Consider the following 15,866-nt stretch of genomic DNA (forward strand, 5'->3'; position numbering starts at 1 on the left):
CCCCCCCACACTCCTCTCTGATTTTTGTGTAGAATGTGCAAGCTACTTTCCAAACGCCGCAGGTGTGACTCACCTGTTATTGACTCTGGCCAACAAAGAGCGCCGCTTATTTTTCAGCTCCCCACCGCTGCGGTTCTTCCGCAGCGTAACATCTCTGTGTGGGTCTCCACACTTCTGGACATCTCACCCATTTCCCACATCTCCTTGCTCTATTCCAGGCATCAGCACCCAGTCGATAACGCCGGCCTCTTCTCATTTATGACTCTGCACTGGCTCTCTCCGCTGGCACTGAAGGCCTACAAGGAGTCCAGCTTGTCTATGGATGACGTGTGGGGACTGTCCTGTCACGAAGCCTCCACAGTTAACTGTCAAAGGTGAGGAAACTTTGCAGCACTGAGATTCGCATCTTAAAGAGTGAGCTGTAGTGTGATGAGGTAGAACATATATACCCAAGGCACTGCGGTTTGAAGGGAGATGAGACGATAATCTCATTTATAAATTTGCTGATTTGTCAGATCTTGGCCAACAGCTTTCAGTTGGTTAAATAACGTCAAGCTTTTAAGCGTCGGCTGATTTTCAAAGACCAAAAGGCCTCATACWTAAGAATAAAAAATCATAGATTTAACAGGTTTGGTCCTACAGTGTACAGTCACAATAAAGATGGGACAAATGGCTCTTTGAAGGGATCCAGGTCTTGAGGAGCAGTTTGTTTCATACAGCCATTCGAAAGAGCCTTTCGATTTTGAACGAGTTGCATCATCACGTTGCCGTGCGTGATGATATCATCACGTTACGTAGGTGGAACCATGTGTTTTGTCAAGCAGAAACCCCCTCCTTCATCCCCCCTGTGCTGCTGTACGCCACCGCTYTTCCTGTTTTCAGTGAAAAAGCAAATCGGGCGCAATTTAAGGATGAAAAAATAAAGACTATATGAGGAATTTAAAAAAAAAGACTACAAAGGGTTCTTTACTGCGTGCGACTCAGCTCCTRTCGTTCATTGTAAATAGCCGTTCAAAAGATTCGGATCGTTCGTGAACATCAATCACATCTCTAYAYAACACRCAAACAGATTTCACTCTCAATCTTTCATATGTCAGACAGGAAATCTTGTGAGATCTCTCGAGATCAAACGTGAGTTCAGAGTAAATCAACATGGCCGACGAGGAAGAAGCAATGGCGATAGTTTGTGGACTGTTTTTACCAGAGAAAAAAACTAAACAAAAAGACGGGTTGGACGTCCACCAGAGTTTCTGGTGCTCCATGGCTGTTGTTTTGTGTTCTAAATTTTGAATTCCCGTCCTTGTTTCTGTCACCTCGCTTTCTGATTGGCTACATGTCACACTCACAGGCTGTGAGCTCGTTTGTCTTCGGGGAACACCACACACAGTGGGATGTCGAGCCAAGGGATTTGAGATCGGAGCGGTCCTGGCGTCCTTCCGACTCGACTAGATCACTCTTAACACACCACACATGACAGGAATATCTCCTAAGATTTACTATAGCCATCACCAGAATCAGAGCRTCCTTAAGATTGTTGGAAGGACAAAATTTGACGTGTGAACCCAGCACAAGTTAATTYCCATCCAGCCAAAGATGGATATAAGAAGCCATTTCCACAGCGGTCAGAACTGCTCATAAGATCGTTACAATTCAAAGTCCTCCATTGCAAAGGACCTTCAAGAAGGCCTGATGCATTCTGAAATCAATTTCAGCAGACTAATGCGGTCAAAATGGAACTTTTTTGTCACAATGAGCAAAGACATGCTTGGAGAGGAAAAAAAGAAGTGCAGAATCTTATAAAACAGACCCACCTCTCCATCTGTTGAGCAAGTGGGGGGCGAGAGTATTGATTGTGCTTGGAGCTAACGGTTCAGCCGGTGGCACGGGTAACATTTCACTGTTTGAGGCAAGAATGGATTCTATTCGATACGGGAAACAAACATCTCAGTCCCCACCACAAAATCCAAGCAGAAWATAAACAAACAATGGTCTCTACAACAAAAGAAGGAGACATATAAAATGTGTCTAAACATTTGYTTTAAAGTGCCTGATCAACTTTTTGTAAAAAAAAATGAATGCATTTTTTGGAAAGATAACAATCATATATTGCAAAAAGAAATCATGTGAGAGGAACAGTTGAGATATTTGCWTAAAGTAACAGGAAGTGATGACAAAGAGGGATGACGGCACGAACATAGCATTGATACAACAGCCGACAACACCGGCAGTAGAGAAGAGTTTGATGTTTCTTTAGATTATTTTGAGTCACTATCAAAAAGATATGAAGAAGAAACAGAGTTCAAATAATATTATTTCAATAAACAAAGACCAGAGAGTCACTTTATTTAAAGTTTCCCTTTGATGTCACTTCCTGTTTCATTTTGGCTGAGCTAAGTTCAAAGGGAAAAAATGCTAGTTAAATGATAAAATGAGTAAAATCATGGGTATTATGACAAGTTTCTTAAATATAAAGATGTTTTCTTTGACTTTTTGTAATTGAATGATGTGCATGTCACAGAAAGTTTAAGCTCCTTTTCACTTCTTTTAAATTTTTGAAACCAAAATCTAGAAATGAAAAAGCCTAAATTAGTGATATGTCACCTTTAGGAGATAAGATACAACTTTACTTGCTTGCAGTGAGAGAAACTTTGCTCAGATTTTATTTCCATCATTTGTTGTGTTGTTTGTGAGTTTCTGTGGCTCAGTCAGTTCAGTGACGCCTAAACAAAAACCATCCCATCTCTCTTTGCAAACAGGAACACTGAGCTGGGATCAGTCCGGGCGGTCTAAGAATAACGGATTAGAGATTTAAAACGAGAGTCATTGCCTGACTTGTGTGTCACATGTCACACACACACCCCACCTGTAGCACCAAGTGCGTCCTCTTCACTATAATTAGCTGTCATTGACTGTCTCTGTCGGCCTGCCAAATCACAGTTTAAGAAAAGGCAGCGCTTTAATTTACTGAATGAACTATCAGGTCTTACAATAAGCCTATTAAGAGCCATTTAGATGCTCACTCTCTGAAAAGAAAACCAATAGTTTTTCCATTAGTCATGTTCTGTCACATCTCTGTGCCATGACTCGGCTGTACAGAAGTGGGTGACTATTTGAGGAAGTTGTCTTCTGTCTGCTGACAACTGTGTGGGCTGTCAGGGACTTATCCTGCTGAAAGATTGTGGCTCGAGGTCTGGTTTATTGCTGCCGCTGCTGCTTTATGTGTGTTAAAGAGCAAACAGAAAAAAAAGAACCAATAAAAGGAGCACAAAGCTGTCACGCTGTCATGGGTGGATGCTGGAGACGGCAAGGGGGGGCTTTATGTCGCGTCTCACATTGCAAAGAACGGTTATGCAACCCTGATGCAAAGCAGAAAATTGGAAAAGCACCCTGGGAGAGTTGACACTTGTTGGTGCTCGGTGAGGTGCGAGCCTCGAACGCGATGTTCTGGCCAACACAATCCTGAAACATCAGCTCTGTTTGCCATCTGGCTGGAGGCTGTTAGGAACATTTCATTCCCCGCTTAAAAGCAAATATTTCCTCCTTTTCAGCCCAAATTGTTGTTGTTTTGTTCTTATTTACACATGCCCTATTAACACTCCAAAGATCTAGTGTTGCATCAAGGAGCTTGTAAAATGATATTTGGGATGGTCAAAGCAATGCAATGCTTTTTATTTTTTCAAAGTTCCTGTGACATGCCTATCCTTCAAATACAAAAAGTCAAAGAAAAGCTCTTCATATTTAGGAAAATTGGCCTAAAACACATGATTTAACCCATTTTGTCACATAACTGGCATATTTTCCTTTGAACTTGGCTCATCTAAAGTGAAACAGGAAGTGACGTCAAAGGGGAACTCTTTAAGAAAGAAAACTCCCTGGTCCTTGTTTATTAAAACAATACTTTTTGTACTCTGACTTTTCTTCATMTCTGTCTTATAGGGACAAAAATGATCTAAAGAAACATCAGAAAATTCCCCTGCTGTCTGTGTTGTTAGCCATTGTAGCAAAGCTCTGTTTAAATGCAGATATTCCCCTTTGACATCACTTCCTGTTACTTCACATGCAAACATCTCAACAACTGTTCATCTCAGTCGTGTAAAATTGCTTTTGCAATATGTTATCCGTGTTATCTTTCCAAAAGTGCGTTCATATTTGTCACAAAAATTTGATGTCACGGGCACTTTAATTTCGTTAATTAAAACAAAAATTTGTGCGCATGGCTTCAGTATTTTCTCTCCCACTTGAACCRATTGGAGATGTGGCTGTGCAGCTCTGGGCTGCTGTTTAATTGTAATTTCCTAAATTTAGCACCATTTGACTCCCAAGAAGTAATTATCAGACAATGTGAGAGTGTAGTTGGCTTAATGCTCTGTCTATCTCTGATACGTTTTTAATAAAGTCRTTTGGGCCTAAATTACTTTCTGCAGCTGCTCTGCTGTTGCGTTATAGACTCATTAGCCAGGAAGCATTTGGCCAACAAGATATTTATCCACTTGAAGAAGCATTATGCAGCAATAGAAGTACATTAGCACGTCTTTAACATGTTCGCTACCTTTCTCRTCCTAATTATGTGATGCATCATTCATGATTGTATATTGGAGGTCACCTTTACATTATTATCACTCTGCCTTGCCTTAATTTTTCTCTAGTGGTTTTTTAATTAGAATGATTGCCTGTCAGGTTGTTTATACCTCTCATTGTGCTTCTGGGCAGTCTGATAAACTGCTTTTACATAATTTAGGAGGAATACATAAAATATACTTTTTATTTATTATAATTTTGCCCTTCATAAAGGCCAACTTTTACATACTGATAACTGGCAATACAGGAGCACTTTGCACAGAACCCATRTGACAAGGAGAGGAAATGGTCTGATTTGATGTTAGGTCTTTATTTGTCATGTTTTGAGCTTTTTCACATTTTTTTTTGGTTTCAGACTTGAATCTTTGTGGCGCGATGAGCTGAAGAGACGTGGGCGAGATGGGGCGTCCCTGACGAGGGTCTTCTGGAGGTTTTGCCAAACCCGCATGCTGGTGGCCATCTTCTCTCTGCTCCTGACAATGGTGGCAGGCTTCGTTGGGCCCGTGAGTCCTGCTCAGATCTTCTCTTCTCTCTTTTGTCCAGCTGATTTTGGCCTCGAGTACGAACACTTGCTTGTTTGTGCATTCGCTTCAGATCGTTTCATCTCATTCCATGCCAGACTGGATGTTTAAAAGGAAACATAAAGATGCTTTCAAGCCTTTGAAAGGAAAGCTCAAATTTGTTCTTTTCTTATACTCAAGTGCATTCTGCAGAACATTTTGATTTTTTTTTTCAAAATGCCCTTGGATAAGTGTCACAGCAAATATTCAGAAGTGCATATTTCTAAATCCAAAAGTTCCAGTTTGATTGTATTTTTGAGTTTGCTGCATTGTTMCATTTTCTCTGAGCAGTTTATTGTGAAGCTTTGGTATTCGATGTGCCCACATCTAACAGCATTAACTGGATTTAAACTTTACTCAGTGAAGCAATGGTCTGACTTTCCTGTCTACTTTAGCTAACAAAATGGTACTGAGTGTATTTTTCCTTTCAAAGGTAACGTTTCCTTGTAATCTCCCTTTGTTTCCTTCATTTTCTTTATCTTCTCCATGCCACTGTATGTATWTGCTCTCTGTTCTTTTCTTGTTGAGTTGCCTTCGTTTTCACCTGGTTCTGGTCCTCACCGTTCAGGCGCTGCTGGTTCGAGCTCTCCTGGAGTACTGCCAGAGYTCACAGAGTTCTGTGTGGTACGGCTTGCCCCTGGTAGTCGGGATCTTCCTCATGGAACTGATGCGCTCCTGGTCCCTGGCGCTCATGTGGGCCGTCAACTACCGCACGTCTGCACGCCTGCGAGGCGCGGCTCTTACTTTTGCCTTCCAGAAGATCCTCCGCCTGCGGAGCACCAAAGACATCAGTCCAGGAGAGGTAGGTGACCTGACCCAGAAGTGGACTCATCTCTGAAAATGATCCYCAAAGATAAACAAGATGGATTTCATTTCAACTTATTCATTACTTCCTACTAGATAAATGAGTTTTCATAAGGATTAAGAGGATGATTAAACATAAAAATAATTTGTAAAATTGCTTCTGTAGTCTTTATGGTGGTATTTGTCTTGTTTATCTTTTTAGAGATTTTCAAGTCTAATTTGTGTATAAACCACTGTTTCCCTCCTAGTTGATCAACATGTGCTGCAGTGATGGCCAGCGGCTGTATGAAGCAGCATCAGTGGGCTGTCTCCTGGCTGGGGGCCCTTTGGTGGGGCTACTTGGTCTTTCTTATACTGCGTACTTCCTGGGCCCCACAGCGCTGCTGGGATCGGCTATTTTCATCTTTTTCTACCCCACCATGGTAGGACTCCTGCACAGAACCTCTGAAACAGAGTTAAAACAGTAGAAAATGTGAATTTCTGTCTGTCAGGATTTTTGAAGAGTAAATTATTGTGACCAGTAGAGTGCAGTTATCACCTGCTGCTAAAAGTGAAAGTGGAGTTTTTGCCTGTGTGTGTTGGTTTGTACTATTAAAATATCTCACCAGTGGATAAATCTGTAAGAAACCCTCAGAACTGCTGAACTTTTGGAGTAAATCAATTCAAAATCACAGCTAAGCAACATTATCAAACACAAAAATGACTGTCTTTTGTTTYGAATGTTGGCATTAACCCTATTTGTCCGTTTGAAAAATGTTTTGTGAGATGTTGGACCAACATCTTAGCAAGTAATCTCGAGTCACACATCCTCTGAGCATTTAAGGCTACAGTATGGTCACTCGGCAGCCGACCGGACAACACGCAGTCACGTTGTTGTTTGGCTTTCGTTTTCAGAATCAGAATCAGAATCGCCTTTATTGTCATTATAATTTGCATTACAATGAAATTGGGTTTGCTGCTCCAAGGTGCTTGTTTTTTTTAAGACACGATAAAATAACTTTAGGAGAGAATAAAATACAATACAATAGACAAGTTCAAATCAAATTAAGACAAAAAATGTGCACTAACAAAAAAGAGAAATCAAAGAGTTTCTGTATTCTGCTACATTGCTTGTTATATTGCACATTAGAGATGTTCCTGAGAATATTTCACTTGATATATTGCACACATTTTGTATTGCACAAGGGTCGAAAAATTGAATGTTGGTTGCCATTTATTTTATTTTATTGTTCAGTTCCGGTTTTTAATGCTCAGTCCCCTGATGGCTCTTGGGAAGAAGCTGTTTCCGAGCCTCTTTGTTCGGGTTTTGTGTGAGCCGTACCATCAGCCCCGAGGTTAGCAGGTTAAACAGGTGATTGCTGGGGTGGGATGGGTCCTTGATGAGGCTTGTAGCTCTGCTTAGGTAGCGAGAGGTGGCAATTCACACACACCGTCCATAGCCCCTGATACATTGTGCCGAGCTCCTGGGAAACCCCTCCTGCTGCGGTAGACATCACTGCATGGGGTTTCTTTCGGCTGGAGTCCACAATGCGGAAATGAAATCCAAGACCCGTAACCCACCGTTATTTGTTCACAACTCTATCACAGTTAAAGCTCCACAGTTTTAATCAAACGGATTCCTCCGTGCAAAAAAAAAAAAAACACATCTGTTTTATCTCCATCCATGAGTTTCTTGCCATTTAACTCTCTTTATAAATGTCTTTTCCAGGTAGTCTACAACATGGCTTCTGGAAGCAAGTAGTTTTTTTTTTAAGCGAGTGGTTGAAGCAAAATGCAGCATCCGAGCACTTTCAGCACAACAAACACTCCCACGAACGTCTGACCAATCACACAATAAGTTCTTATGTGGAGTGGGTAAAGAGTTTGGCCTGTTGGTTGTGACAAGAAGGTGCCAAAATGTCGACAATGCGGACAGAATGATGCCATTTTTGTCGTGAAACTATATGATCCGATTTCGGCAGTTTGGATGCAGCATGCTGCGCTTAACGCATTTCATGAGCTGTAGCTATGGCGACCATCTTAAATTAAAACTGGTTTGAAAGGCATTAGGTGATGTGATTCTTAAAAGGAATAAATGTTTTTATATTTATGCACAGACAACCAAATTGAAGATAGTATTCAGTGGCAAATGTTGTTGTTGCTGACTCATTATTTTCTTAATAAAATTTAGTTTGTAGAAAACAATTTAGTCATCTGTTCAAAATGATAATTCAAGCCATAAAAGGATCCCATCAGCAGTTTTTAAAAGCAGCATCATTTTGTTGCTAATAAATGCTTTTCAGTTTTACAGCTGTTATTTTCAAACTAAACAAATTACACCTGAGGCACAGCCTGGCAGCCAGGTAATGTGGTGTAAATGAGAAAAAAGTGGTTTTTTTCATTCTGGTACTCTCAACAGACACGCAGCAAAGCTAACGGGATCACGTCTGCTTTCATTTCCTCTCAAGCCGCTCATTTTGTCACCATTTCCTCYTGTTGCCGTCTGGACAGATGCTGGCGTCGAGGCTGACGGCGTATTTCCGCAAGAAGTGCGTGGCGGTCACTGACCGGCGCGTGAGGCTCATGAACGAGATCTTGACCTGCATAAAGTTCATCAAGATGTACTGCTGGGAAGACGCCTTTGCACAGAACATTCACAGTGAGTGACTCAGCAATACATACAATGTCTKTTATGGCCTGTTGCTGAAGATCAAGGTGATCTGTCAGCTAAATACAACAGTATTTACTGCACAAATTTAAGAAAATTATCAGAAAGGAATCGTTGGAGACATCTACAATTTAACATCATCATCTCTCAGCATAAAGCAGTCATGGAAGCTGCACAGCAACTTCAAGGAATGCTCAGCTTTTGTCATGAAAAGCTGACAATTTTCTCAAGAACCTAATTCTTTTTAGTGCTTTTGTGATTTTCTGTTTCTCGATACACTGAGAAAATTGGGTCACTTTGTCTGATAACCTGTCACCTGCAAATAATCTGCTGACGGGAGAAAAAGGGCAAAATCATCACCATAAATTCATTGTCTTCAAGGTTAATTTACAGAGAGTTTCAGGCCCTATGATACTTTGGATTTCTGTCAAAGCTGTACTTATCTCTGAAGCAGTGGCCTTTCTTTAATATAAGCCCCGCTGTCGTAAGTAAGGATCTTTTTTCCCACTTATTCTCTGAATGAATCAGGTGGGACTCTGTTCTACTGCTGTTCTGTGATAAGCCATTACAGTGATAAATAATTGGTATTCAGTTTAATTACCAATGAGCCTGAAGGGTTAGAGAGCCATTCCTTTCAATTAGTATCTCTATTACATGGCTGATCAGGGTTTTTGCCCAGGATGTATGACTCATTCTTTGTAGTTCACACAGCAACTATCTACAGGGAATCCATGTGGGGAATAAGATGCACCGGGAGGAGGGAGTTCTCATATTTCACATGCTGTGTTGTTGAGGCTTAAGATGCTTGAGCTTTTTGTTCCCGTGTTTGCATCCAGTGTTCTGGGTTAAAAAAGCAGCCACAGCACATGCATTTAAAAGATACAAACATGGTCAAAGGGGTCAGTATTTGGGCATCAGGCTTGGAGAGTTATCAAAGCTCAGCAGGTTTTAAAGCCTCTTTCAGTAAGGAGGCTCTAGCTGTCTTTTTCTTGTRTCTGTTTTATGCACACTCCTAAATGCCTGTGGTGATGCTGTTGATTGACTGTTTGTCTGAGAACACTTTGGGAGTTACGCAACCCTCACTTTGGTTTTATGCATTTCTTTTCTCTTAGTCATCTCTCTGTTTTTTTTTTACCTCTCCTCTACAGAGGTGCGATCAGAGGAGAGGGGGATCCTGGAGAGAGCTGGGGTCGTCCAGAGTCTCACGGTGGGCGTGGCCCCAATTGTCGTGGTGATAGCAAGCGTGTGCACCTTTACCCTTCATATGGCGCTGGGCTATGACCTGACTGCAGCTGAGGTATTTCAACAATAAAAGTCTCCATAATCACCCATTTTAGACTCTATTTACTGTTTTAAAGTGGAAATATTAAAGCAGTGTTTCRCATATTTTAAAGGTTTATTCTGTTAAATTGTTTTAAACAATATAACAACCTTAACTTTGAGAACCACTGGGCTAAATTAATGTCTTATAAATCCCTATAAAAGTTATATTTTACATAGTTATATATACTGTATTTGTACCAAATCCGTGTGTGTATGTATGTATATGTATGTATATGTGTGTTTAAAGAGAACCGTGTTGTACTTTGGTTTTTCTGTTTTTAAAATCTAAATGTAAAAACGTAAAATCAACCTGATTAAAATTTCATAAAGTTTGGTTTTTAAAGTGTGAAGTGAAATTACAATGCAACAGGAGTTCAGACTATGATTTCCTGTTCCACCAGATGATCCAAAATACTGCACTAAAAAAATTAAAATGAAATAAATAAATAAATAAAATAAAAACTAAAACTCACCCTTTTTTATTTCTGCAATTATAATGTTTTAAATTTAGTTTTAAAACATAAAAAGTAAAAAAGCACAAATTATAGTATTTTTTTTAATCTGAAAAACCAAAGAACCAACCATACACGGATTGTTCCATTTTTCTGCTTGTTTTGATTTTAACTTGTCACAAACCTGAGTGGTTTTACATTCAGAAGCTAGAAAAAATATATATAATGTCTATATATTGGCAAATAACTTTCTCCATCCCTGCACATCTCACACCAGGCTTTCACCGTAGTTGCTGTTTTCAACTCCATGACGTTTGCTCTGAAAGTCACGCCTCTGGCTGTGAGGTCGCTGTCAGAAGGAGCTGTTGCAGTCAAAAGATTTCAGGTGAGAAACACAGAAAGCTTTCTTAAATATATATATTCCATTTTAAATAACAGCAGTTTGTATTTAATGTCATTCAAGATSGTCTTTTTGTGTTTTGACACATTACAGATTTTTTGACATTCCAGCCTTGTTAAAAACTTTATCTGTCTTGTTAAATTAAATCCACTTTTTATAGGTCAGCAAACTAAAATAGACTCTGAATGTGAACACAGTATGAGAATTGGCAAGCAGGTTCTAACCTGCTCAGAGCAGATGAAAAGGTGATCCTGTTGCTAAAGACCTTTCCACCCACACCGCATGCTGGCATTTTTGATATTTAGTTTCCCAACACATGGTAAAAAGTCGCRTGCTGGTGGGAGAAGTTTCACAGAGCCAGCCAGGGTTAAGTAAGCATGATTTTCTGCCAAGGATGTACCAAAAGACTTGAGCTCTTGCGAGATTGTGCACATGTACTGAATAATAAGATACAGATGAGCTTAAGAAGAGGCCAGACTGTACTTTAAGAATTAGGCTCTCTAATTCACTTGTGGTTGCGCTGGCAGAATGTCATTACATAACGTCGAGCATGTTAAACCACACTTTCAGATTTTCCTGGATTGATTTTAATCATCCATGAAAGAAAAGACAGCTTTCCTTTTTGTGAGCAGAACGTTGAATAAATTTTGAAAGTTTTCTCATCACATTGCGTAGTCAAAATTAAACGTCTAATCCGTCCTGCACGACTCCACAGAGGCTCTTCATGATGACCGACAGAGAGATGATTTTGGCAAAAACCGAGGACCCGAGTAATTCTGTGGAGTTTCAGGACGCCACGCTGGCCTGGGAGAAGGCCAGCTCGCCGGCTACGAAGTCCAACCCACCTCCCAAGAAGCGCGGAGGGATCAAACGTGTGCTGCGCAGGGAGAAGCTGAGCCTGTACATTTCCACAGAAAGCAGCAAGGAAAACAAAGATGGCCCCAACGGGCAAAGCCTCCTTACAAACATGGAGCAGGAGAGCCCACAAAGCACCATCTCCTCCACTCAGAGCATCCGGCCGCCGCTGCACAAGACCTTACACCGCATTAATCTGCGAATCAAGAGGGTAACACAAACTAAACGTGCAAAATCAGGAATACGGTTTGCACATATTTAAAGAAGCTCCAACCTGCATTATGTGATTTCTCTTTAAGGGTTCTCTGGTTGGAATCTGTGGAGGTGTCGGGAGTGGAAAGAGCTCTCTTCTGTCTGCTTTACTTGGACAGGTCAGATTCAGTTCATCAATACTCTCCATTTAATTTTCTTTTTGAAACAGAACAAAGACAGCTTTCCCTGCATTGTTCACATACTGAATTACTGAACAACCTACGGTTTTGATATTCCGTTTGCGTCCGTCTTTGTGTTTTTGTGTTGCAGATGACTCTAGTAGAAGGCAAAGTGGCTGTAAGTGGTGGCTTTGCTTATGTATCCCAACATGCCTGGATTCTTAATGACTCATTAAGGGAGAACATCCTGTTTGGAAATGCGTATGACTCAGACAAGTAAGATCATTGTTTGCATGAACAAAAAAAACAAAACCCAAAATTTTCCTAAACGTGGTTAGTTACAGGATTTCTGTGTTTTGTTTGATTCATATTTTTCCTCACCAGATACAACGCTGTGCTGGAAGCATGCTGCCTTCTGCAAGATCTCGCAGAGCTTCCATATGGAGACATGACAGAGGTTTGTTCTTTGTTTTTGTTTTTGTTTTGCTTTTCAGTTCCAAGCTATCACAGCTGTGAGTTTTGATTTCCCAAATGCCATCAAGCACTTATTTGTTTTCTAGATTGGGGAGCGGGGTGCCAACCTGAGCGGAGGGCAGCGTCAGAGAGTGAGCCTGGCTCGTGCGCTCTACAGCGAGCGGCCCGTGCTTCTCCTGGACGACCCGCTCAGTGCTGTCGATGCTTGTGTGGGTTCCCATATCTTCAACAGAGCCATTCGAGGGGCAGCTAAGGGGAAGACGGTGCTCTTTGTAACACACCAGCTGCAGGTCAGGATTAACTGTAAAATTTCCAATGTTAGAAACTATAAATTACTTATGTTATTTTTTAATGTATGGGAATGTTAATGCGTTATTATCACTTTGACGTTAATGGCGATAATTTTCTTAATGTGCATTAAAGCAGTTATTTATTTATATTTATCTCTGTTCACACAAACACACACACAAACCCAGTGGTCGCAGCGTGTGGGTGGTATCTTGATTATTATTGGCTTTAGATGAGCATCACTGCATGCCTCAACCAATAAGAGCCTTTGACGTTGAGCCGTTACATGGCAGACAGAAACATGGCGGAAGTCCCTGGATTCTTTGTGTCATTTTTATTTTTAAACTCTTCCTGAAGGCGGACTGGAAGGAAGTAAAATTATCTGTACGCGCCACAACACCGAGCTGTCTTACCACCGGAGAAGTTCGAGTCCAAAATATCACTTAAATTTAAAACCAACGTAACAAACGGAGGGAGGGTTCTGTGGAAAACACAATAAAAATGTACGTAGTATGTCACACATAGTGTATTGCAACATACAAACCTACACATTCAGCCATAGTAGAGTAATCGTTCCCCCCAAAAAAATTATCCAGATTAACCGTGATTTTAAAAAAAATTCTATGCCCAGCTTTTGTTTGTTTTTTTTAGTTGCTTTAACTTCCTAAATTCACAGAACATCCTGTTCTAAACCAAAAATGAATCTACTAATAGAATCAGGGATGCAGGATATATTGTCTATAAGATCTGTATCGGCTGATATCAATCATTTTTTAGAATAAGTAAAACTGGGCCGATATTAACATCTGATATTAATTTCCCACTTTTAGCTTTGTGTCTCTGTTTCGGGAGGGGAAATGGTTGGTCGTGTGGAATCTGTTTGATCATAATAGAGTTAGTGACGCTGCACAGCCAGTAATAACTAAAGTAGAGAGCCATGTCAGAGGTCTGGTCGTTTATTTACGGTATCGAAAAAAGTGTATTTGTGCTTATATGCATATAAATAATTTGTGTGTTTGTGTAATACTGGTAACTATCGGTTATCGGCCATAATGCCAATAATAATATCGGATATCGATATCGGCTGCAATTTGCTTCCCTAAATAGAATATTTACTGCTCAAAATTATATGACTCAAAAATGTCTATAAATATGATCCTCGACATTCTGCCTTTAAAAAAAACGGTCTGTTCCATTTTTAGTTCCTGCCCGAGTGTGATGATGTGATCCTGATGAAGGACGGGCAGATTGCCGAGCACGGCACCCATGCACATCTAATGGGTAAAGAGCGTGACTATGCCACCCTATTCAACAGCATGCAACAGGAGGTAAGGCCAGGGGCACACGAGGAACAAAGACAGCTCTTTTGAATAAAGGATCTTTGGCCCCGCTACACTGTAACATTGAACATTACAGGCTGAATAATTCATGAGAGCAGATAGACGGGCCCCCAATAGCAGGGAAATGTTAATATATACAAGGCCTTTCATTATTTATGTGCGAATTGATTCACCGGTGAGCCGAGAAAAGACTCCAGCGCTTACAGCTCTGTTTAAATTCAGGGTGCCGTTAAGGCTGTTCTGATTTGAGGATGTTTTGTGTCTTGCAGAATCTGGTTAAAGAAAATTTAAAAAACAAACAGCGAAAGGAAGACACAAAAAAGGCTGACGGTGCTGCTGATGTTGTCAAGGTCAAACCAAAGGTGGAAAGCAAGAACAGAGGTGTGAAAGCTTGTCATTTTATTATTATCATAATTATTATTATTATTATTATTATTATACACACAGGAATGACTGTTATTTTGTTTCAGAAGTAAAGTCCTTTTCTTGATTTCCTGTCTCGTATTCAGAGCAACTGATGAAAGCTGAAGAAAAAGGTTCCGGTGCAGTCGCCTGGCCTGTGTATAAAGCATACATCAAAGCAGCAGGAGGTCCAGTAGTCTTCGTCATCAACGCTCTCTTCTTCCTCTTGACGACAGGCAGCATAGCCTTCAGTAACTGGTGGCTAAGCTACTGGATCAGGCAGGGCAGCGGGGTAAGCTGGGAGAAGATCCTGCTTCAATGTAAAGGACGCCTCTCTTTAGTGYGTGCTCGGCTCCCAAAAGAAAAATAACTACTTTGCTTCAGTGAGTTGTGGCAGCAGACTGAGCATTAATCTGAATGTGCATGATTAAAAAAGTAACAGCATCTCAGTAAACTTAATTAAAAACGAGCACAAGCGGCTGAGAAACAGATGCGCGGCAAAGCAGGCAGCCAGCGCCGTTGAGGGATGTGCTTGGAATAGTAAACGTCACCAGACTGACTGATTTTAATGTACTTTTTGCCGAAGCCAAAGTGTGCTTTTCTCAGTTTCATTAAAAGGCAAACAGGGAGTGTTTCCATTTTTTTYCCCCTCATGCTTTGTAATTTGTTGTTCCATCTGCCCTCAGAACACATCATTAATCTCGGGGAACGAAACATTGATGAGCACCAGCATGAGGCTCAACCCTCATATTCAGTATTACTCAACTGTTTATGTCATCTCCATGGGAGCCGCGTTGCTTCTGAAGACGGTGAGAGGGCTGGTGTTTGTGAAGGTAAGCATCTTTCCATTACTCGCTTTGTCCTTTTCCCTCCTAATGGGCCTCAAAGTGATACAAAAATCAGATATATTATTRGTGCTTTACAGTTAAGTGCTGCCCCCTAATTGTCCTTTTTTCATGCTCTCGTGGTTGCAGCGCTATAATGGAAAATAGCYGCAGGCCAAATCCATTTCGTATTTTGTCCATTGCTGCTCCTCATAGCTTTACAAAGGCTGCATCAGTCGTCTGTGAATATGTGCTCATTCATGTCACCGCCCCCCTCGGGTGTGCATCCTTTTTTTTCATATTTTTCCCCACACTAACCCATCCTGACAGCACTGCAGAGGTTATCCCCCTACGTTAATGCATGCCACTTAAAATTGTAGTGCTGTACCAAACGATTATTTTCTAATCGATTAATCTAACGATTATTTTTTTGATTAATCGATTAYTCTAACAACAAATCTATAAGTTATTCTGATGTGAGTGCACTGGAAATTTAAAATGTTTTCATCAAATTAACAAGAACAGTTCTTTAATATTGTAATATTTTC

At 40.7% G+C, this 15,866-nt stretch overlaps 1 protein-coding gene across 1 annotated transcript in view; it reads left to right on the plus strand.

The window, feature by feature from the left end:
- Nucleotides 1-218: 218 nt before the first annotated feature.
- Nucleotides 219-15,866, plus strand: part of wu:fb13g09 (multidrug resistance-associated protein 5) — a gene marked incomplete at its 5' end in the record, with an annotated part of 27,659 nt that continues 12,011 nt past the window's right edge. Inside the window, 16 exon segments of the mRNA XM_014003751.1 lie at nucleotides 219-374; nucleotides 4,934-5,081; nucleotides 5,707-5,940; nucleotides 6,191-6,364; nucleotides 8,433-8,580; nucleotides 9,738-9,886; nucleotides 10,642-10,749; nucleotides 11,480-11,830; nucleotides 11,919-11,990; nucleotides 12,142-12,266; nucleotides 12,375-12,447; nucleotides 12,551-12,754; nucleotides 13,955-14,080; nucleotides 14,362-14,473; nucleotides 14,602-14,786; nucleotides 15,181-15,327. Of these exon segments, the coding sequence (XP_013859205.1) occupies nucleotides 219-374; nucleotides 4,934-5,081; nucleotides 5,707-5,940; nucleotides 6,191-6,364; nucleotides 8,433-8,580; nucleotides 9,738-9,886; nucleotides 10,642-10,749; nucleotides 11,480-11,830; nucleotides 11,919-11,990; nucleotides 12,142-12,266; nucleotides 12,375-12,447; nucleotides 12,551-12,754; nucleotides 13,955-14,080; nucleotides 14,362-14,473; nucleotides 14,602-14,786; nucleotides 15,181-15,327 (2,512 nt within the window).

Source organism: Austrofundulus limnaeus, unplaced genomic scaffold (genome assembly GCF_001266775.1).
Source record: "Austrofundulus limnaeus strain Quisiro unplaced genomic scaffold, Austrofundulus_limnaeus-1.0 Scaffold1, whole genome shotgun sequence".
In the NCBI taxonomy this organism is placed as follows: domain Eukaryota; kingdom Metazoa; phylum Chordata; class Actinopteri; order Cyprinodontiformes; family Rivulidae; genus Austrofundulus; species Austrofundulus limnaeus.